The 22801-nt window shown below is 34.5% G+C and overlaps 2 protein-coding genes and 1 pseudogene across 2 annotated transcripts; 1 reads left to right on the top strand and 2 right to left on the bottom strand.

The window, feature by feature from the left end:
- Positions 1-3256: 3256 nt before the first annotated feature.
- Positions 3257-4892, bottom strand: LOC144559578 (stilbene synthase 3-like). Its single transcript, XM_078308640.1, has 2 exons — positions 4530-4892; positions 3257-4257 (listed from the first exon to the last, which is right to left on the bottom strand). The coding sequence occupies exons 1-2, from the start codon at positions 4696-4698 to the stop codon at positions 3257-3259; spliced, it is 1170 nt and encodes a 389-aa protein (XP_078164766.1). The 5' UTR covers positions 4699-4892.
- A 1782-nt stretch (positions 4893-6674) lies between these two features.
- LOC144559851 (craniofacial development protein) lies at positions 6675-9381 on the bottom strand. The gene is made up of 3 exons (XM_078309002.1): positions 8946-9381; positions 8535-8652; positions 6675-6988 (listed from the first exon to the last, which is right to left on the bottom strand). Exons 1-3 carry the CDS (start codon positions 9359-9361, stop codon positions 6785-6787), a joined length of 738 nt encoding a protein of 245 aa, XP_078165128.1. The 5' UTR covers positions 9362-9381; the 3' UTR covers positions 6675-6784.
- A 1333-nt stretch (positions 9382-10714) lies between these two features.
- Positions 10715-17448, top strand: LOC144559589 (stilbene synthase 1-like; annotated as a pseudogene).
- Positions 17449-22801: the final 5353 nt, after the last annotated feature.

Genomic DNA, 22801 nt, shown 5'->3' with positions numbered 1-22801 from the left:
ACAGTATGCTGGACAACTGGCACTGAAAATGTAATATTTGATATCGAAACCATTTACTACGTATAATATAATGTATATTGGTTTGTACTCTGAATCAATATTTTTGTGTTTAAAATCTTAATAATTAATTCAAATAGTTCAATATAACTATCATGTGAAACTTAGTATGCAAGTATATTTTCATATGAAAATCATGTTGAATGGTTTACATCGACGGCTTGAACTTTAAAAATAAAAATGTGATTTAACATCTAGATATTACAAGCAAGCTAAAGAGTGCCCCTGAAGCGATTCCAAAACCCTAGCGTAGTTGCTCCCTCCCTCCCCCTTTTATCCCTTCTAGGCCTCTACCCCGATACAACAATACCTCCTCTCTCTCGGCTCTACCTCCTCAAGCGGAGAGGAGATGAGGGAGAGGGGAGGGAGCGGTGCCGATTGGAACCGACAGTGGTATCATTGGAGCTCAGAGCGTAGAGTCTATATCCTATACATCCATTTTGATCAAAGCGCAGTGGTGAGCAGATTCGGCAGTCAGAGCGCGATGATGGTCCAACAAAAACGGATCTGGTCGTGAAGAAATATGAGATTAAGATAATAGGGTCATTAATAATATATATAAGTAGGATTAAAAAATTAATTAGAGTAGTTTAAAATAATTTATGACAATAAAAGAGTAGATATAAGAATGAGAATAATTTGACTCGTTGTAAATATTTAAAAAAAAAAAAAAAACGTACTAATGTGTGCTATGTATACTACTATAACTTCACTCATCTATTTAATTGTTAATGGATCCGGTACAACTTTAATTGTAAATGTAAACTGTAAAGTGAGTCCACAAATATAATTTGAATCAATTGCTGTTTTGAGGTATTTGTATTAGTTGAGTATATATTTTTTAGGTTTCAAAGTTCTTCAACCATCAAAGGCTCGAGCCAAAATATGCATCAATTTTTCTTAAATAACAATTAAAGATTTCAATTACTCAATCAAGCAAACAATTAAATAGGATTGGCCCTATTTACATTTTTGCATTTTTATTTGACAAACTATTACTACCGACCCATAGATGTTTATTTGCATTAAGGAACCTCTGACAGGCTCATTATCAACTCATAGGAACTTAAGAGATTCCTTCCTATTATTTCTTTACTTTGAAACCAAGCCGCTGGAAACTTTACTCGGTATACCAGTACCTAGAGTAAACTGGTAACGATAGGCACCAATGTGCATGAACAACCCCTGAATAATCCCAAATAACTAAGGAAATTGTTAGAAATCGGTACAACCCATTTGAGCTTGGTACCAACAAACAAGACAGCCAGCACCAACAAACAAGTTTAAGGAATCTTTCAATATAGCAGTTAGTCAGTTACTCATGTTTTTCATGCAAGCAATCAAGTAACATAAAGAATCTGATATGACATTACGGTAACCTATCAAGCAATGCAAACAAGTAATTATTGGATTCTTTCATAATAAATTCAACAATGGAACATCAGTTACCATCATGTACAATTCAAAGTATCAGGTCAAATGCAAAATTCAAAATATGTAAAATGCACAAATTGATTTATGTAAATTAATGATTAAACAAATCTATGGGTTTCATTTAATGAGAGAATAACTGTTTTTCGACCATTGGTCTATCGTTGGCTCGCCACGCCTATCACGACCCTCTTCCTTTATCCTGACTTGAGACAGGATGTGCAGAAACTTTCACTTTCACTTTTATTTTCATTATTTTTATTACTATTTTATTACTACTTATCTTTATTTTATGACTGTGATTGAGTTTGATTTCTAGCCTACCCCAACTTGTTTGGGACTAAAGGCTTGGTTGTTGTTGTTGTAATGATTAAACAAATCCACACGACCAGCATCTATAAATGAAGAAACCCTTAGCGACGATCCTTGGCCTTGAACTCTCCAGGCTCAACAAACCTGTCACGATCTTGGTTTCCTGAATCCAATCTAAATTTCCAACAAATAGATGATATTTAGGAAATTAGTTAAATAACTAAAATAATATGAATAAGACTAGGAAACTATCAGTAGCTAAGGGAACCATATGCTATCCCATTTTTCTGAGCTGAAGCCTGTAGGCAAATTCATAAATCATAGAATAAATAGTTTGCAGTTACAGTAGGAATTGAAATAAACCAAAACATAGGAACCAGAAATAGTACACAGAGAATCCACTTAGATAAATTAAATAAAAGAGAACTAGAATTTTTAAATTAAAACCGGCCTAAAAATCACTGAGCAAACAGTACTGGTATTTCATTTCTACGGGTCCTGATCGCTTCTCATGGAGATAGCTGCATCAAGTGTATTTGCTACCTCCAACTCTGACAGCATGTGTACTGGTACCTCTCCAATTACACTGGTACCCATTCTTCTGGCCAGATTGGCGATGTCATGGGGCTGCTGTAATGTCTCTCTTCCAACATGGAAAGCCTTGATGTACTGTCTATATTCCTGGTACCTCAAATTCATGTCAAAATTTTAAGATTCAGACATAAGTATGTTGGAATGGTAATTTTTTAGTCAACTAAAGAGTAACTTACCAATGATTTATGGTCTTCCAAGATCTATTAGTTTCTATACTGCAAATTTTAGAAGGAAGCAAGAATTAAAACAAGTACAGTAACCCCCATTAAAGAACCAGTTATTGCAATTTTGCAAAGAAGACATCATTTGAAACGATTTGATTCCTTTGTAAGTTTGATACGTTATCAGTGTTTTTCAGTAGCAGCATGGTCTTCATGTAGTTGAAACATTACAAATTTTGCATTTTTTTGCTGCTTCCTTTTTCCTTTATATAATGATAATTAATAATTAATTCTTAAGCTAAGTACAACTATTAAAATCTAAAATGTTCAAATTTATTGGAGAACTTAGAAGGAACGATAGAAAATGCAAAATATATCAATAAGAACGCAATAAATCCAATTGGATTCAATAGTTGAGCGTTTAAACAATCTTTAAAAAAAAATATCTTAATGATTCGGAAAACTTTCTCCAACAATCTAGTGACAACATTATTCTTCCTTTTTCTTAACGATTTCCTCATTCTTGAGACATTTGTTTATCTTTCTTCTGTCATGGCATTTAAAAAAAAAAAAAAAAATTCTCTTTGCCAACAATATTCCTAATTCTTCTCCAACCTTGAAAAGCTACATTTTCATTCGATTATTATTTTTTATTATTGTCGTTGTGATGTAAATTCTCTCATGCAGATGAGGGAGGCAGATCAAATGGGAACTGAACGAAGAAGAATAGCCTCAATGGAAAGTCCGGGCCCGAACCCAAGGAGCATACCAAATTGGAGCCCATCGCCTGTCGTAACCTTTCCGTCACTGATTGATTTCTTTCTCATCTCATTCATTATAAATAATACTGTCGGACTCGACAAATTGCCAACATCAGTTAGTACCTTCCTCGTCATGTTAAACTTGGCTTTGTCCAATGTGAGTTTCTCCTCAACCATCTTTAAAATTTTAGGACCTCCTGGGTGCACAATCCAAAATAGAGAATTTAAATCGGTAATACCTAATGGTTTTAATACTTCCTCAACACAACCTCCGATATTTTCGGAGATGTGCTTTGGTATTGAAGGTGCCAATGTGACGAGGTTTCCGACTTCCCTAGGTACCATTGCAAGAGCATCCATAGTATTTAAAATCATCGTTTCTCTAGTAGAGATGAGCTCATAGAGTGGGCGCTCAACTTCTAAATCGGGATCTGCACCAACAATCACGGCAGCAGACCCATCGCCAAATAAAACTTGAGAAACGAGGTCATCAGGGTGAGATTCAGAAGGCCCACGGAACCCATGAATAATGTATTCAGAGGTCACCACAAGAACACGTGCACCGCGATTGTTCTCAGCAAGGTCCTTTGCTATACGCAGCGAAGTTGCACCGCCATGACATCCTTGGTAGTAAAGCATGACGCGCCTAACAGTTGTAGGGAGGCCGAGTAGATGAACTAGCCGAACATCAGCGCCTGGACACTCAGCACCGCTATTTGTGCAAAAGATGAGGTGGGTAATCTTGGACACAGGCTGGCCCCATTCCTCGATGGCTGCTGTTGCTGCCTCTTTTGCAAGCTTTGCTACTTCCTCTGAGACAATCTCCCATCGGGCATCTAGAGATGGTGCTGAGTGGTCGGCAATATTCGGATACTTCTTTAAAATTTCTCCATCATTCGCCATCAAGCCCATATATCGCTGCTTAATAGTAGAGCTTTTACCTACAAATAATCAAGACATGATTTAACTTGGTAAGGTGTTTCGTTGTGGTGATCTCATCAAACTCCCAATCCTATAATATTCTGATTTCTGAGGAAAGCATTTGTGGTGCTTTAATAATTTTTTTTTTATATTTGAATTGGCACAATAATATGAAACACACTCCATTTCAATAATAAATAATCGATAAATTTTTGTTGGTGGTTATGGTCTGAGTGAACTGGAAAGAATGATCAAATTGAATAGAAAAGATAATAAGGCAAAATGATCTTACATATTCTGGTCATCTTCTCCTTAAGGTCTGTAAGATGCTCGCTATTGGTAAGCCGGAAGTACATGTCGGGGTATGTATCATGAGGAACGCAGACTGGTGGGAGTGCCGTGCCGATTGCAAGAACAGTAGCAAGGCCTTTTGACCTCTGTGATTGCACAAACTGCTCCATTTAGTTGGATACTACTGAGAAAATTATATTGATTTATATGTAAAAAGGTACTGTTTGGAAATCTGCATAATACTGCTGAGAATCCAGCCTTAAATAGTGAAAGATCCAAAGTAGTAGAACATTCTACTTGTTAACAATTTCATTTCGTCTTGTACAAAGCTTTTTGATTAAATTATCAAGGAAGAAAGAAGATGCTTTTCAGCTAAACAATTAATAGACCTCAAATTAAATAATCCACTAAGTGGTGTCCTGCAGCTAAACAATAGACTTTTTATTAAATGATCTTTTTTATTCTCAATTATAAATTATATAGGTCAATTCAGAAGTTACTAATGAAGCAACTCCACGAGTTTTTTTTTTTTTTTTTTTAATATTTGCTTAGCTTTATATGTTTTGAAGCACTCCTCATGTGTCATAAACATCATTAGAAGAAATATTAAACTAGTGACTTCAACCAAATCAAGGCTTACTAGATTTTTTTTTTCTCCTTTTTTTAGTATGGAAATTTCTTTAAACTTTGATTAGTTGGAAATTTTTGGTAATCTTCTCAGCTTCATTGTTATGTATACCAATAAATTTTCATTAATTCAATCGGGATAAATATTATGCTTGAGTTTTTCCAGTAGAAAACTATGTGACTATTTATGATGCCAAAGTTTAAACAATCAATTTGAACTGCTCAACATGATCTTTTTACGGAAACTTAACTTGCATACTAACTTTTAGATTTTTTAGAATTTTTTAATATTTTTTAGATAAATAGAAAATTATTACTTTTGAAATGGTCTAGAATCTTTAGAATCTTCAGATCAAGTAATTTTCTACCTATCTAAAAAATAGTAAAAATATTCTAGAAAATAAAAAACTTGATCTTTAAGTATATTTTACTATGGTGATTATGTTGAACGATTCAGATTGACTACTTAGTTATTATACAGATTTATTGATCCAAAATACTGACCAATGTGCTCTATGCATAATACAATAGTCTCACTCATCTATAATTTTTTTTATATATATATATTGATAGACTATATGTTGGTTGCCACATTAATCTTTTTTTTTTTTATATTGATAGACTTTATGTTGGTTGCCACAATTGTTGTCAATATAAAATATCGTTTCATTGGTATGTGTTCGTTACGTGAGAGCCAATTAATGTTTTAAATACGATTATACAAGGTCATAAAGCATATATGGGGGCAAAGAATGGGTCTCTATTTTTCCACTTAATTTCAAAATTCAGAGAGACAATTGCTCCCCTTGAGCTTTACTGGGTCCGCCCCTGTGAATACGAAGGTCATACATAGAGCATATATGGAGTAATATGCTGATTATACATGTATCAAAAACTATGTATTAACTAAAGCTTGCACACTGAAATATGTGAATGAGCCTAGTTGTCTTGTGCCTCGGTGGCAAGTCTGGGTGTGTATCCTCTAAGATATCTCATATTTTGCGTGACTGACATGTCCAGTGCCTATCCGGGATAGCGCAGGGGCCGGGGCAGTACAATTTGAGCTTTGAGATTCGTGCAGAATGTAGTTGAACAGCTGAGATTTTTCAATAAGTCACGCAAAATATGAGATATCTCAGAGGATGCGAATTCGGCAAGTCTTGGGTTCTAACAGTAAGTGCTTAGGGCAATTTTAAAGCTATTTGTGGCTGCAGATTCAATATCCCTTTGTTCTTTTTTCTTATTTAATCAAAATTGGTACAGGTATTTAGGGTGTATCATCCATTTAGCTTTGTGGCTTTTGTCTATTTCTTTCTGTTAATAAAATATCAATTTTTCAAAACTTAAGCCTTAAATTTGGAAAACTGGTGGGAATTTTATCAGGTCGTCAGGTCTTGTCGAAGGCTTAAATTTGGAAAACGAAGGCTGAATTCTTTGCCATGTGAAATTTAGATTATAGTTTCTCCTAGAATTTGAACATCAATCAGTTAAAACAGCAGAAAAACTACAAGGGGTTGAATTTCAGCATCAATATTACCAGTAACTATGCGACTAGTTCCATACAAAAGCTTAAAATCAAGTACTACAATCAGTTCTTTACTCTTTATCTTTCTTTTGTTACATTTAGTCTCATGTACTTAGATTAATGACCTCATTAAGCAGCTTGTTTATTGACAACTTCAAATTCTCAGAAATAGACAACTCTCGAGGAATGGCGTCAAGGGCGTACAAAACGAGAAGTCTCGTAACATATGTCAGGATCACTTTCTCTTGCCTTTCAACTCTTTGGTTAGCAAATCTACATGAAGTCTTTACCTTGCATGACTCGCATACCTAAAAATGTTGTGCAACAAAGTATATAAATAAATAAAGAAATACATCACGATCAATTAGAAATGCATTGAACCAACACAGCAGATCTGTTTCATCTCCAATTAAGTAATGAAGTTGTACGTAATTAACCCTAAACCCTAAACTCTAATCAATTGTTATTGTTCAATTAGAGAGGTGATGATGACGCACCATGTCATTACTGACTGACATCAATTCTCGATTGACACACTGGTGCCACATAAAGAACATTGCATTAACACAATCAGCGATGTTAAATTTCCAAATGAGGGGCTTGATTATGCAAATGCAATAGTTGAGGAGACTAAACAACCAAAAAGACAAAAGGATCAGGGGCTTAGTTAAAAGAGTCAAGGGCAAAAGCTTAGTCAAGACAAAAGGATCAGGGGCTTAGTCAAGACATATTTTCTATTAACATTTTCATCATTTGATATCATTATTGCATATATACATAAGACACAAATATTGGCCCTCCAATTGCTGAATTTGGTTCAATCGATCCTGGAAGATTTTCTTTTGTTCAATAAAGCACAGACATTGGCTTCTCTGCTCAATTTCTTGGTCTGTATTTTTTTTTTTTTTTTTTGGTTTTCCTTGGTTTGACTCCAATCCCCAATTTCCTTTTAGGTCAAATTTGTCCTGGGGCTCCCTTTCTGAGAGGGAGGGAATGCAAGAAGGGGTTAGAAGATGAATTAAAAATAACTGAGTGTTTATTTTAGGGGGTATGATATCACTGAATGGAATGAAATCATGGAAGAAACTTTGAACCCAATACTGAGTGTGACCAGTCTAGAGCTAATAAAAGCTGTAGTCAGGGGACCAATTTTGGACTTTCCTTATATGCATTTCTGTATAATATACTTGTACAAGTGAGGATAAGGTACTATGCATAGCGCATATTGGTCAGTACTATGGATCAGTATCTCCGTTTTCAAAGTCCAAACCATTGATCAAAAGCATTCAACATGATCTCCATATGAAGATGTACCTGTAGGTCAAATTTTACATTTTTTTAGCATTTTTTTACTAACTTTTTTAAGATAGGTAGAAAATCACTTGATTTAAAGATTCTAGACCTGCAAAAGTAGTGATTTTCTACCAAACTAATCAAATAGTAAAAAAAATTCCAAAAAATGTAAAATTTAGTCTGCAAGTACATTTCATATGAAAATCATGTTCAACAGTCCAAATCAAATATTTGGTCTTTGAAAATGAAAATATTGATACACAGTACAGACCAATCTGCAGTATGCATAATGCCACAGACTCACTCCTGAATCTCCTGATGAAGTACATTGATACTTTTGATAGATCATTCTTAAATGTAGTTGTAAATTTCTGTAAAACATTACTTCGCCACAGTAATACCATTGTCCATATGTAGTGTTTTCTATTTAGTGCATTTGATATCGTTATTTCACATCATGAACAAGACTCTGATAAACTAGTTTAATCTCCAGCTTTATATTGGCATCCTAGAACAACATCAGAATTTGGATTGGCAATAGAAAAAAAAAAAAAGACGTACGGTATTTTCTTCGATCCTAAAAAAAGAACGCAAGCACTTTGCTGCCATGACAGTTCTCCTTTCGACAGAGGGACAACCAAAGAGTGCGACCTTTTTCAATTCGCCACCAGATAGCCACCTGAACTTCAACCAAGGATAGAAAAATACAAGGTATTTTAGCAAACAGGTCATAGGCATTAGACAAGATTAGCACAGTAATATGCTACATGGAGAAAATCAAAATTGCATTTACTTCAGTTTACTGCTAAACAACAATTTGGTACTGCCGTGCAAAAAATATTGGAAGAATTGGACAACCTGTGGGTTTGCAAAAGCTCCAAATTTGGGAAATCTGTTGAAAATAATTAGGATTTCTTGGATGATATTATAATAATAAACCCAAATAGGAAAAAGTTGGCAAGAACAAAATACTTTGCAATTGACTGATGTTTCAGACCAAACTGTTCAGTTGCAGATTTCAGCAAATTCAGAGAGTACGAATTGCAAAGCACTGGCTTTTCATAGTTGAAATCACCATCCTTCAAGCAACCCTCCTCCTTTAACCTCCTTAGAAAAGATGCCATCTCAGGCGACATCTCCCTCGGAAAGATCGCATCGTTTGTCTTCTTTCCCACCAATTTAGAATCATACCTCGTCCGTCCTATTGGAGCACAGGTGGAATTTGCGGGCATATGGTTCCTCTCTTGCTTGCCGCTGGTAGCGCCATTAGATTGGCGTGGTGGGAAGAAATGAGAGAGGGTTTGAGTGGAGAAATAGAAGAGAGGAGAGAGGGTTTTAGACCGGATACGGCGTGTCTTGGAATAGAGAAGAAGAGAAGAGGTGAGCATATCTTTTTGCGGAGGTTTACATGGATATCATTAGCAGCAGTAGAAATATATTACCTTTATGGGCCTATTTGGGCCTATTGAAGTTTCCAAATTATAAGTGGCAACAGATATGGGCCTATTGTGACAGACTCTCTATAATGCTATCACCAAATAATTTCCAGTCTCATCTGATCTTGGCCCACTAATTCAGTTGGCGGAATGCTATGTGATTTAAATCATATTAAATGTCATTTTTTGTTATATCTGGATGTTAAATCATATTTTTATTTTTAAAGTTCAAAGTGCAAATTGTCGATGTAAACCATCCAACATGATCTTCATTATAAAAATATACTTACATACTAAATTTTAAATTTTTAGAATTAACTTTTTATTTTATTAAAATAGATAGAAAATCACTACTTTTAATTTTTGAATGATCAATCTTTAAATGAAGTAATTTTCTATTTATCTTAAAAAATTGTAAAATATTTTTAAAAATGAAATTTTGATCTATAGCAATTTCACATGATAATCATATTGAACTGTTTGAATTAATTATTATATCTTTAAACACGAAAATATTGATTCAGAATACAACCCAATATACACTATACATAGTAAATGGTTTCGATATCAAATATTACATTTTCAGTGCCAGTTGTCCAGCGTGCTGTTTTTGTCAGTCCGATTATATCGAGATTCGCATAAGACAAAGAAATGATGTTCTAGGTTTTCTTAGTTTAAATCGGCTATTTTTAACACACAAGACAACACAGAAGGCTCCGCAAGAAATCTTGTGCAAGATATGCTGTTCAATTAAAGAAAATTTATTGGTACACATAACAATGAAGGGAAGATTACCTGGAATTTTCAACTAATCAAAGCTTAAAGTAATCGCCTACTAAAATAAAGGAGAAAAAAATTTAGGAAGCTTTGAGTTTGTTGAAGTCACTAGGTTTATTATTTCTTCAATTTAAGTAGTGTTTCACTGGCTAATGATGTTCTCCACAACATATTGAATGCTAAGCAAATATTAAAAAAACTCGAGTTGCCTTATAAACAATTTTAATTAAGTTGACCAATATAATTTATAATTGAGAATATAATAATAGTTCATTTAAAATCAAGCACTTTCAACCAACCAAACAGCATGAGTCATGAGATGAAACAGTACATCTTTCTTCATTGATAATTTAATCAAAACGCTTTGTACAAGACGATATCAAATTGTTACCATGTAGAACGTTCTACTACTTTCAATCTATCCCTATTTAAGGCTGCATTCTCAGTAAGATTATGCAGATATCCAAACAGTTTCCCAAACACTTTTCCTTTATAGATATATTTTCTCAGTAGTATATATCCAACTGAATGGAGCAGTTTGTGCAATCACAGAGGTCACAAGGCCTTGCCACTGTTCTAGCAATCGGCACGGCACTCCCACCAGTCTGTGTTCCTCATGATACATATCCCGACATGTACTTCCGGCTTACCAATAGCGAGCATCTTACAGTGCCTGTTCGGCTGGGTAGGATTTAGCTTCCTTAACGCTCCTTAGACCCTTAATCCACGTTAATCCGTCCGAACAGCTGTTCCTTTGACAGGATTAAGATACCTTCCTTAGCACAAAACCTTAATCCTCGAGACGATCTCTCTATTGACATCTCATTTATTCAGAGGTATTTTTTCTTTTGTTGGCATCTTTCTTGAGAATCATTTATTCTGAGGTATTTACTGACACGAGTAGAACAATGGATCAGCTGGCACTAGAGATAAAACAACAAATGGAGTTCACAAACAGCGTGAGATTATAGGCTTACAAGAACTAGAGAGCAAAATGATCTTTGCTGTTTTATTCTTTCTCTTTTTATTTTATTAATCTCCATTTCTTTCATAGGAAGGGAGATTATTTTCTGTATTTGGGTTTTCCTGCACTTACTGTTTTTATAACTCAACTGCGTTGAGCGAATTGTTTTTTATTTCCAATTACGTTACAAACCTATTGTAACTTTTTACCAGTAATCAAACAGGGGCGTGACCCCAGTTTCTTTCTCAAAAAAAAAAAGTCTATGTTGGATATTTGGAAGTAATTGTCCATATAAGTGAATGCATGTGTTGGATATTTGAAAGTAATTTTCTGTCTCCGACTTAATTGTACCGGTCAAAATCAATACCGTACCAGTAAGAGTATGGTATAGTTTTTTCTCTAATTTGCAATATATTTAGAATGTAACGAAATAAGCTTGATTGTATATGCAATTGAATTTTGTTCTTGACAAGGAAACAACAATTTGAATCTTATACCTTGCATTCACAGCCACTACATGGTACTGGAACCAAGCAAAGCACATACCAATTAGCACAGAGAAAGGGTAAAATGAGGGATTTCAAAAAGAACCAGAAAAGGGCATAAGAACAAGTCACAAAATACCAACTCTTGGATAATATGGATAATTTCATTTGTTCTAATATATTTATTATACAACTTATAATTTTATTTGTTTTGTTTCTGATAATTTCAATTTTGAGGAGCTTATGAAGATTTTGGATGATAATGATGAATCATGGATTTTTATAAATAATATACTTCCAAGTACCATATTTGGAGTTTCATCGTCATCTTCCACACAAGATCAAGATAAGAGAATGTCGGGTGTTGAATATATAAACATCATACTTAATGCAACGCCGGAAGTACCTTATGATTATTTACGAATGACCAAAACCAAGTTTCTTATCCTTTGTGATACAATATTAGCAAAATGTATTGTTAATATTGATGAGGTAACAATAGAAGAACAAGTCGGTATGTTCTTGCATATAGTTGGGCATGCCTCAAATATGAGAGGTGTTAGCTATCATTTTCAACGTTCTTTGGATACTGTCTATCGAACATTCAATGATGTTTTATGGAGCATCATTGAGATGAAGAGCGATTACATCAAGTTGCCCGAAGCCAATGCACCAAAACATTCTTGTGTCGGGGAACACACAAAATTCTCTCCATTTAAGGTACTGCCATTTTGAATAATTTATAAATATTTATTACAATCTAGAGATATTCAAAACATTGTATAAATATTTGTTATTATTAATTTAGGGTGCCTTGGGCGCTATTGATGGTACTCACATACCCGCTTTCGTAAAGAAAAAGAAGCGAAGAAGACACATCAATAGAAAGGGTTTTGTTTCTCAAAATGTCATGGCTGCAGTTGACTTTGACATGTATTTTGTTTACGTGTCAGTCGGATTGGAGGGTTCAGCTGCAAACATCAGGGTCTTGCGTTCAGCATTAAATGATGGTGGTTTCATCGTTCCTTAGGTAGATATTACCTTGCTGACTCAGGTTATGCAAATACAGGTAGTTTGCTTTGCCCATATCGTGGCCACATATATCATTTGGCACAATTTCAACAATTATCTACATCAAACCGGTACCAAACAACAGAAGATTTATTCAACCATCGCCATGCCCAACTTCGAAATGTTGTTGAGAGAACTTTTGGAGTATTAAAAATGAGATTCAAGATTCTTAGAATAATGCACCCTTACAAATACAGAAAGCAAGCACTAATTGTGTTTGCATGTTGTATTTTACATAATTTCATCAAACGTCAAAATGAGATTGAAACATAAACTGATATTTTCTTGGATGAGGAGCGGGCAATAAGCGAGGAAGATGGTGATGAAGATGTTGAACAATCCGGAATTACCACTGGTCTCAACGAAACACAGCTTGGAGACTTACTTCGAACGAGCATTAGAAATAAATTGTGGGATAATATGCCAAGCCGTGTAAGGAATCCAAGAGAGCGTAGAAATTAGATATTATTGAATATGTCAATATGTGTCTCTAGTGATATCATATTTTTTTGGTTTAATATCTAATATGGATTACATTTTGTCTCACTGAATTGTGCTGGACACTTTGTTCTATGAATTTCGTTTAACTTTTTTTTTTCCTTTTTCAAGTGTTCACTTTATTTATACATTGAATGTTCTAATTATTTATATTTTTCATACTTGCATAGTTAACAGTGTTGCAGTTTTATATTTTCTTTCAAACTGTTTTATTCAGAATCTCATATTATTGATATGATAATATTTGTTTTCTAATATTTGTTTTATTCAAATGAGACTTTGTTAAGGTTATGGTATTTGGTACCACTAGTACAAATAATTTGTTTGATCATTGGTATGGTTTATGTGTAGGGTTTTGTGGAACGGTTCTAACCCATTTAATTAGCTTAAGCTGCGGAAAGAGTAAAACAAAAATTTTTACATCTAACTTAAGCTACGGATTAAATGAATCAAGAAGATTCGTTTAATCCTATTTACAGATCTACTCCATAATTGATTTCCTAAAGCATTAAATCTATTTACAAATTAAATAGATTAATATAACAATTTATACCTTGATTCCAAATCTCAGTTGGAATGCAGACCGAGCGAGTAGAGCCTCACCAGGGATGGAATCGACTCGCAGTATCACACGTGTGATACCTCTATTGGTTATCCACCAGGACTAACCGGAGAGCGATTTACTTCTTCTGCCAGAAATACCGTAAACCGCGGAATTCTGCAGAAACACTATTCACCGAGAAAATGATGAAATAAATATATTTGTGTCCCGATGTAACTCGGTTTTGCTTAAAAGCTAAACCGCAGGATTACACAAAATATATTATTTCCTAATCTCGAAATAACCGAAATCAACGAAGAGAGAAAAACCGATTAACGAAGTAATCAGATTAACACGTGAATTAGTAAGTCTTTCTCTCTACCCCTACCCCTCTATTTATAGAGTTTTGAGGAGGTTCGCAAAAGACCGAAATACCCCTCAAAACAAATCTATTTACCAAAAGCCTTGACACCTCATCCTTTTATCATGTGAAATGACCAAAATACCCTTGCCACCTCACATGACACATGTCAACACATGGGAAGTCGGCACCAAGGTAAAAAGACCATTTTACCTTTGGTCCATTAAGGCATGAATAGTGTTAGGCTTTGACTTTTGGGCTTTTAATTTTAATTAAGGCTTTGATTATTTTGGACTTTTAAATCCATAATTCAAACCCATAATTAACAAATTAAAATCCAAATCAAATATATATAATTGTCATATACAATTATATTTCTTTTCAGTTGTTGTTCGGTAACTTTTATACAACGTAATGTGTACGTTTATAAATTAACTGTTGTTTCTGCTTGTCATTCTAAATGACATTTATAATTTAATTATATCATGTATAATTAATTATAACCATCTTAATATTAATTATAATCAATTTATAATTAATCAGTAAGATTCTCCGAGTAGCTCCTATATGGTGTGACCCAATAGGATCTGTGTTATGTTGGTAAACAGAGTTAAAACTGTTTTAACTTCTATAATCATGGGTGGCGTCTGGCAACACATCATGACCATCCAATTACACAGATGATGCTGTACTGTACAATATCACGATCCAGTAAACAATTTACTTGTGTCAGTTCTTCTGTCTCATAGCTATCAGATCAGTTTCAAGGTAGATGTGTGTCATCCTTGGTAACTGTATCTTTTCTTGATCTTGAGTAGATTATCAAATATAATTACTCTTGTAATTATACCACATGCAGATAATCTAACTCTATCAAGGGGCCCAGTGATGCTATAGCTCGTATAGAGATACGAGGGACAAGTAGTATTCTTGGCAGACTATCACTTCCTCAGCTAAATTATATATATGGAAATGCTACCGTTATGGCTGCTTTTTACGGACAGCGTTAGATAACACTTACTCATATATATTTCTTAGTGGGAACGATAAATACCTCATACTGTATAACTTTGACACTGAATGAAAACATAAATGACACGAACACAATTCTATTTAATGTTTCATTCAGGGTCTGTCAAATACCATGTTCCTTATTATGGAGTTTCACAATTTCAGTCATGAACTCAAAATGATCCATAATTTCAATAATACTCAAGGCAACAAAATGATATATAAATAAACATTCAATTCATGAACAAAGCTTTATGATTAATTTATCGTATTATTGACTTCTAGATTATTACAAACTAACATTATGAAGGAGTTGCATTTTTATTCGGTGGAAATTTTTATCCTGAATGGATTCAATTATGAATTGGTGAAATAGTGAGTAAATAGGAATATGATTTGTAAATTAATTTTCGCATTAACAGAAGCAAATCAATACTAATTATAATTGTAATGAGCAGTAAAATTTGTTAACTTTTATTCTGTATCGACAAGTATTATATTGAACTTTGGTTAATTTTATTTTTTTCGAGCTGTGAAGATGAGGCTTTGATAAATTTGTGAAAGATGCATTATTGTTATCTTTTCTGGGCTGTAAATAAGCTTTAAATAATATCAGTTTCTTTTCTTTTTATTTTTTGTTATTTCTGAGGAAAAAATGATTTTGAGCGGCTACATAAGAAACAAGAATGTATTTCTTAGCTTACTGAGCTGTTGTTAGGTTTTATTCGGTAATGTCATGAAATTTGTTTAATTTTCATCAATTTTGTTTTAGGTTTAATTTAATTTATATTGCAAAAAATATTAAATAAATTGATGTTATCTATATAACAATATATAACAATACAGGATGGGGGTATATTGGTTTTTGACTCTTATCACATAATATAATAATTTTTTTTAATGTATAATCCTTCTTTCATCTTAATCTTTTACTTGCCGAACGTGAGTTCCTTAGCGTTCCTTAAGCTCTTAATCCTTCACCTCTTAATCCATCTTGCCGAACGGGGCCACAGAGCTTAAGGAGAAGATGACCAGAATATGTAAGATCATTTCCCCAAATTGTCTTTTCTATTCAATTTGATCATTTTATCCAATTCACTCAGACCATAACCACAAACAAAAATTTGGTCAGTGAATTAGTACTGTCCTTTGTCCATTCTTTTACTATTGAAATGGAGTGCGTTTCATATTATTGTGCCAATTCAAATATAAAAAAAAAATATTATTGAAGTACCACAAATATTTTCCTCAGAAATCAGAATATTATAGGATTGAGACCACCACAACGAAATACCTTACCAAGTTACATCATATATTGATTAATTGTAGGTAAAAGCACAACCATTAAGCAGCGATATATGGGCTTGATGGCGAATGACGAAGAAATTTTAAAGAAGTATCCAAATATTGCCGACCACTCGGCACCATCTCTAGATGCCCGATGGGAGATTGTATCAGAGGAAGTAGCAAAGCTTGCAAAAGAGGCAGCAACAATGGCCATCAAGGAATGGGGCCAACCTGTGTCCAAGATTACCCACCTCATCTTTTGCACGAATAGCGGTGCTGAGTGTCCAGGCGCTGATGTTCGGCTTGTGCACCTACTCGGCCTCCCTACAAATGTTAGGCGCGTCATGCTTTACTACCAAGGATGTCATGGCGGTGCAACTTCGCTGCGTATAGCAAAGGACCTTGCTGAGAACAATCGCGGTGCACGTGTTCTTGTGGTGACTTCCGAATACATTATTCATGGGTTCCGTGGGCCTTCTGAATCTCACCCCGATGACCTCGTTTCTCAAGTTTTATTTGGCGATGGGTCTGCTGCCGTGATTGTTGGTGCAGATCCCGATTAAGAAGTTGAGCGCCCGCTCTATGAGCTCATCTCTACTAGAGAAACCATGATTTTAAATTCTATGGAAGCACTTGCAATGGTACCTAGGGAAGTCGGAAACCTCGTCACATTGGCACCTTCAATACCAAAGCACATCTCCGAAAATATCGGAGGTTGTGTTGAGGAAGTATTAAAGCCATTAGGTATTACCGATTTAAATTCTCTATTTTGGATTGTGCACCCAGGAGGTCCTAAAATTTTAAAAATGGTCGAGGAGAAACTTGCATTGGAGAAAGACAAGTTCGACATGACAAGGAAGGTACTAACCGATGTTGGGAACTTGTCGAGTCCAACGGTATTATTTATAATGAATGAGATGAGAAAGAAATCAATTAGTGAAGGAAAGGCTACGACAGGCGATGGGTTCCAATTTGGTATGCTCCTTGGGTTCGGGCCCGGACTTTCCATTGAGGCTATTGTCCTACGTTCAATTCCCATTTGATCTGCCTCCCTCATCTGCATAAGAGACTTTACATGGCAACAATTATAATAAAAATAATAATAAAATGCAAATGCAAACATAGCTTTTCAAGGTTGGGGAACAATTAGGAAAATTGTTGGCAATTATGAAAAGAAAATGTTTAAGTATTTTTTTTTTTAATATTGTTTGTTCAAAAGTTCAACTATTCCCTCCAATTGGAATCATGGTGTCCTTACAAAAAATGGTTTGCATTTTCTTTCGTTCCTCCTATTTTCTCAAATGAAGTTGAATGTTTTAACTTTAATGGGGGTACTCTGCTTAAGACTTAACTATCATTATATAAATGGAAAGGGAATTAAGTAGCAAAAAATTTGGAATGTTTCAATAACTACATGGATCATGCCTCTACTGAACATCAAACATGTGGACCAGCATGTATTATGTTATGGATTTCCAACATGCTGCAATGCCTAAAGTTTGATATAATTAAACTGTTGAAAATAAATAAAATTAGTGTTGAAAATAATAAATAAGATTAGGAACTCAATTAGCCTCAGAGGACCCTTTTTAGGGTATAATTCATCATAGGCTAAATAAAGGCAATAAAGGGAGCAACTAATTATAAGATTACTCAACCTTTTTCCTTTTTTAGAAAAGTTACCGTTACTTTTCCTTCCAACAGCTCTTTTTCACTTTTGACCATATAAATACCCAGTGTAACAACTCAGCAAATAATATACATTATTTTCTCTCAATTCTACTATCTCAGAATCACTGAAAAACATCATGGTATCAGAGCAGGATTAAAATCCCGACTCAAGAGAGAAAAATCAGCAACAGCACAAGGAGCTGTAAATCAGAATTTTCGAAATCAAAATTCTCGCAACAGCACAAGCAGCTGTAAATCAATACCAGTAACAGCACCAGTAGCTGTAAACAGAAAATCACAATGTCACAAAGTCACGAGAAACTCACAGGGGTAATGCTAGATGCAGAAATTACCATGTGTGGGCAAGGCAAGTAATTTTCTCCTTAAGTGGCCGAGAAAAGAGTGAGCATATAGATCCTGAAAACAAGGCTCCTAAACAATCAAATCCACCAACTGAACCCGAAAAGAGAACACTAGCAAGATGGAAAGTGAGCGATCATACCGTCATCACTTGGTTATTGGCAACAATTGAACCAAAGGTATCTGAGTTGCTCTCGTTTAAAGATACGGCATTAGAAATATGGCAAAGAGCCGAACAACTATATGGCCATAGAAAAAATTACTCACATATCTACCAAATTCAACGTGATTACCAACAAGCAAAACAGCAACAAGGGCAACCAACAATGGAATTATACGGTTACCTTCAAAAGAAGAAAGATGAACTTAGGGTATATCGACCTCCCACAACTGACCTCGCTGAAATCCAAAAGCGAGAAGAGCAAGATGACATTTTTCAGTTCCTAGCAAGCCTTGATTCCACATATGAGGCAGTGAGGTCTCAAATTCTGTTACTACCCGAATTACCAACCCCAGATGAGGTGGCAGCCATGGTAGATAGGGAAGAAACAAGAAGGGCTGTCATGGTGGTGCAATCCCCCGAAAAAACTGAAACCAAGGCATTCTCAGTAATGGCAAGACCAAACCCTAACCACAGGTCGGAGGTAAGAGGAGACCAAGCGCCGGTAAGGTGCGATCATTGCCGAAGAGAGGGACATCGCAGGGACCAGTGCTGGTACCTCTACCCTCACCTCCGACCCAAGTGGCACAAGAAAGGTGGAGCCGGAGATCGAAAAGGGGAAAGAGGCGGCTGGGAACGGGGCTTGGGCGAAAGAGAGAAGAGAGGGCTTTTAGCGGATGGAGAAGGAAGAGCCGCTGGATCTGGACCGTCCGCTGAAATTGCCTCAGCTTCAGACTCACGGGATCCCATGAGGCATTTGCTCCAGCAGCTCTCCGTGTTGCTAGATCAAAAACAGGAAAAACACAAGACCTCTGGTATGGTTTGTGTTACAAATTTAACTTATTTTTCAAATAATTCTAAATGGATATTGGAATCGGGTGCCACAGATCACATGACCGGAAATAGAAATTTATTATCCTCTTTTAGGAAATACGAAACCAAAAAATTTGTAACTGTGGCAAATGGTGATAAAATGGAAATTATTGGAGAAGACTCAATAATTATTTTTTCAAAAATAATTTCAAATGTTTTGTATTTAAAAAATTGCTCATCCAATTTATTATCCATTAGTAAAATCACAAATGAGTTAAATTGTGAACTCATTTTTTTGACAAAAAATGTGATTTTTCAGGATCGGATAACCAAGATTATGATTGGTGAAGGATTTCTAGAAAATGGGCTTTATTATTTGAATGAAGAAAAATTCAATCTCAATACTACCAAAAAGGAAGAATTAAGTGTACTTTGGCATAGAAGAATTGGGCATCCTTCCGACAAGATTTTAAAGAATGTTTTTAATTTTTCAAAAATAGATAATAGCAATTGTGAAACTTGTAAGCTAGGAAAGCATACTAGATTGCCTTTTAAATTATCAAGTTGTAAAAGCGGGAAACCATTTGATTTAGTCCACTCGGATGTATGGGGACCTGCTCCAATTAACTCTTATAATGGATATAAATATTTTGTCATATTTATTGATGATTTCTCTAAAATAACTTGGTTATATTTATTGAAAGATAAAAGTGAAGTGTTCTCACAATTCTTAGATTTTTTATAAATTCATAGAAAATCAATATGAAGCAAAACTTAAGATTTTTAGATCCGATAATGGAACGGAATTTGTAAATCAAAATTTTTCAAAATTCTTTAAAGAAAAAATAATTTCACATCAAACAACATGTGTTTACACACCTCAACAAAATGGTGTTTCCGAGAGGAAAAATAGACATTTACTTGAAATGACTAGAGTACTCTTATTTCAAAATAATGTTCCAAAAACTTATTGGTCGGATGCCGTTCTTACCGCTACATATTTAATAAATAGATTGCCAAGTGTTAACTTAGAATACAAAAAGCCCATTAGAAATTCTTTACCAAAGAAAACTTAATATTGAGCATTTAAAATTTTTTGGTTGTACATGCTATGTACATAAAAATAATAAACAAGACAAGTTGGATCACACCTCAATTAAGATTATTTTTTTGGGTTATTCATCACAAAAAAGGGATACAAATGCTATGACCCTAAGAACAAAAAATTATACATTTCAAGAGATGTAACTTTCATAGAAAATGAGCCATATTACAAAGAAAAAATACATGAGGAGCCTATTATAGAGTCTTTGGAAGAGAATATTTTACCCCAATCCAATCCATTGATAGAAGAGGTAAGACCAATTGAAATTGGAACCACAAATGAAAATGAAAATGAAAATGAAAATGAAAGTGAAAATGAAAATGAGGAGGAATTAGAAGAAATTTCATCAAGTGAAGAAGGTCAAAATATAGAAGAAACATCTTTGAGAAGGTTCGTCCGAACAAAGAATCCTCCAACAAGGCTAAGAGATTTTATAACATACAAGGTACAATATCCAATACAAAATTTTATTTCGTATGGTAATGTCTCCTCCAACCATAAAGCCTTCTTGACCTCAATTGAAAAAAAACAAGAACCAAATGATTATCTTGAAGCCATTAATAACCCGGTTTGGATCAAAGCTATGAAAGAAGAGCTAAAAGCTCTTGAAAAAAATGAAACATGGGTAATCGTACAATTACCACAAAATAAAAAACCCGTATGGTGTAAATGGGTATATAAAATTAAATATAATAGTAATGGTACCATAGAACGGTACAAGGCCCGCTTGGTGGCCAAAGGATACACACAAACGTACGGTATAGATTACTATGAGACGTTTGCACCCGTTGCCAAAATGAATACCGTACAAATTTTATTCTCAATTGCGGTAAATCAAAATTGGAAAATATACCAAATGGATGTCAAGAATGCCTTCCTTCAAGGAACTCTTGAAGAAGAGGTATACATGAATTTACCACCCGGCCATGAAAAAGGAGATGATAAAAGCTTGGTTTGCAAGTTAAACAAGTCAATTTATGGATTAAAGCAATCTCCAAGGGCATGGTATGAAAAACTAAGCTCTTATTTAATTTCTTGTAATTTTAATATGAGTAATGCCGATCATTCCTTATTTGTTAAAATTATAGGTACTAACACTACTATTGTATTAGTATATGTTGACGATCTTATAATCACCGGAAATAATCAAGAAGAAATTAAAAGAATAAAATTGCAATTAAAAGAAAAGTTTGATATCAAAGATTTAGGTTATTTAAAATATTTTTTGGGAATAGAAATAGCATATTCAATTCAAGGTCTATTTATCTCGCAAAGGAAATACACCTTAGATTTGTTAGAAGAAACCGGTAAATTGGGTAGTAAACCGGCCTCCATACCAATAGATGGAAAATACAAACTAAATACCGAGGATGGTGAATCATTAGAAGACATAAACCAATTCCAACGACTTGTAGGAAAATTAATTTATCTTACGGTAATTCGTCCGGATATTTTATATTACGTAAGTCAAATTAGCAAATTCATGCATAATCCAAGGACACCACACTTAGAGGCCATTGATAGAATATTAAAATATTTAAAAGGAACTCCCGGCAAGGGAATTTTTATGAAATGCAATAATTCTAATGAAGTGTGTGGCTATTCCGATGCAGATTGGGCCGGAAGCTTCGATAGAAAATCGACAACCGGCTTTTGCACCTTTGTATTCGGAAATTTAGTCACATGGAAAAGCAAGAAACAAAATGTGGTGGTGAGATCAAGTGCCGAAGCGGAATATCGTGCCATGGCATCTACCGCAAGTGAATTAACATGGATCAAACAACTACTTTCGGATGTTGGAATTCAAGTTCAATTGCCAATGCAAATGTTTTGCGACAATCAATCAGCTCGGCATATAGCATCCAACCCGGTGTTTCATGAGAGAACTAAACACATTGAAGTTGATTGCCATTTCATTAGAGAGAAGATTCAATCAAAAGAAATTGAAACTCCATTTGTAAGAAGTGGAGACCAATTAGCGGATGTATTTACGAAGGGTTTAGATCCTAGACCATTTTAACAAAATATAGACAAGTTAGGGTTAATTGATATTTACACGCCTAACTTGAGGGGGGGTGTTGAAAATAAATAAAATTAGTGTTGAAAATAATAAATAGGATTAGGAACTCAATTAGCCTCAGAGGACCCTTTTTAGGGTATAATTCATCATAGGCTAAATAAAGGCAATAAAGGGAGCAACTAATTATAAAGTTATTCAACCTTTTTCCTTTTTTAGAAAAGTTACCGTTACTTTTCCTTCCAACAACTCTTTTTCACTTTTGACCATA

This window comes from Carex rostrata, chromosome 9 (assembly GCF_964058835.1).
Source record: "Carex rostrata chromosome 9, lpCarRost1.2, whole genome shotgun sequence".
In the NCBI taxonomy this organism is placed as follows: Eukaryota; Viridiplantae; Streptophyta; class Magnoliopsida; order Poales; family Cyperaceae; genus Carex; species Carex rostrata.
The sequence above is the reverse complement of the archived record's forward strand: the minus strand, read 5'-3'. Positions and strand labels throughout refer to the sequence as shown.

Excerpts from the sequence above, each read along its gene's own strand:
- LOC144559851 (XM_078309002.1), bottom strand. The coding sequence starts at position 9,361 with ATGCTCACCTCTTCTCTTCTTCTCTATTCCAAGACACGCCGTATCCGG. Across the intron at positions 8,653-8,945 it reads AAACATCAGTCAATTGCAAA|GTGGCTATCTGGTGGCGAAT; the intron begins GTATTTTGTTCT and ends GTTGAAGTTCAG. Across the intron at positions 6,989-8,534 it reads TTAGGATCGAAGAAAATACC|GTATGCGAGTCATGCAAGGT; the intron begins GTACGTCTTTTT and ends CAACATTTTTAG.
- LOC144559578 (XM_078308640.1), bottom strand. The coding sequence starts at position 4,698 with ATGGAGCAGTTTGTGCAATCACAGAGGTCAAAAGGCCTTGCTACTGTT. Across the intron at positions 4,258-4,529 it reads GGAGAAGATGACCAGAATAT|GTAAAAGCTCTACTATTAAG; the intron begins GTAAGATCATTT and ends GATTATTTGTAG.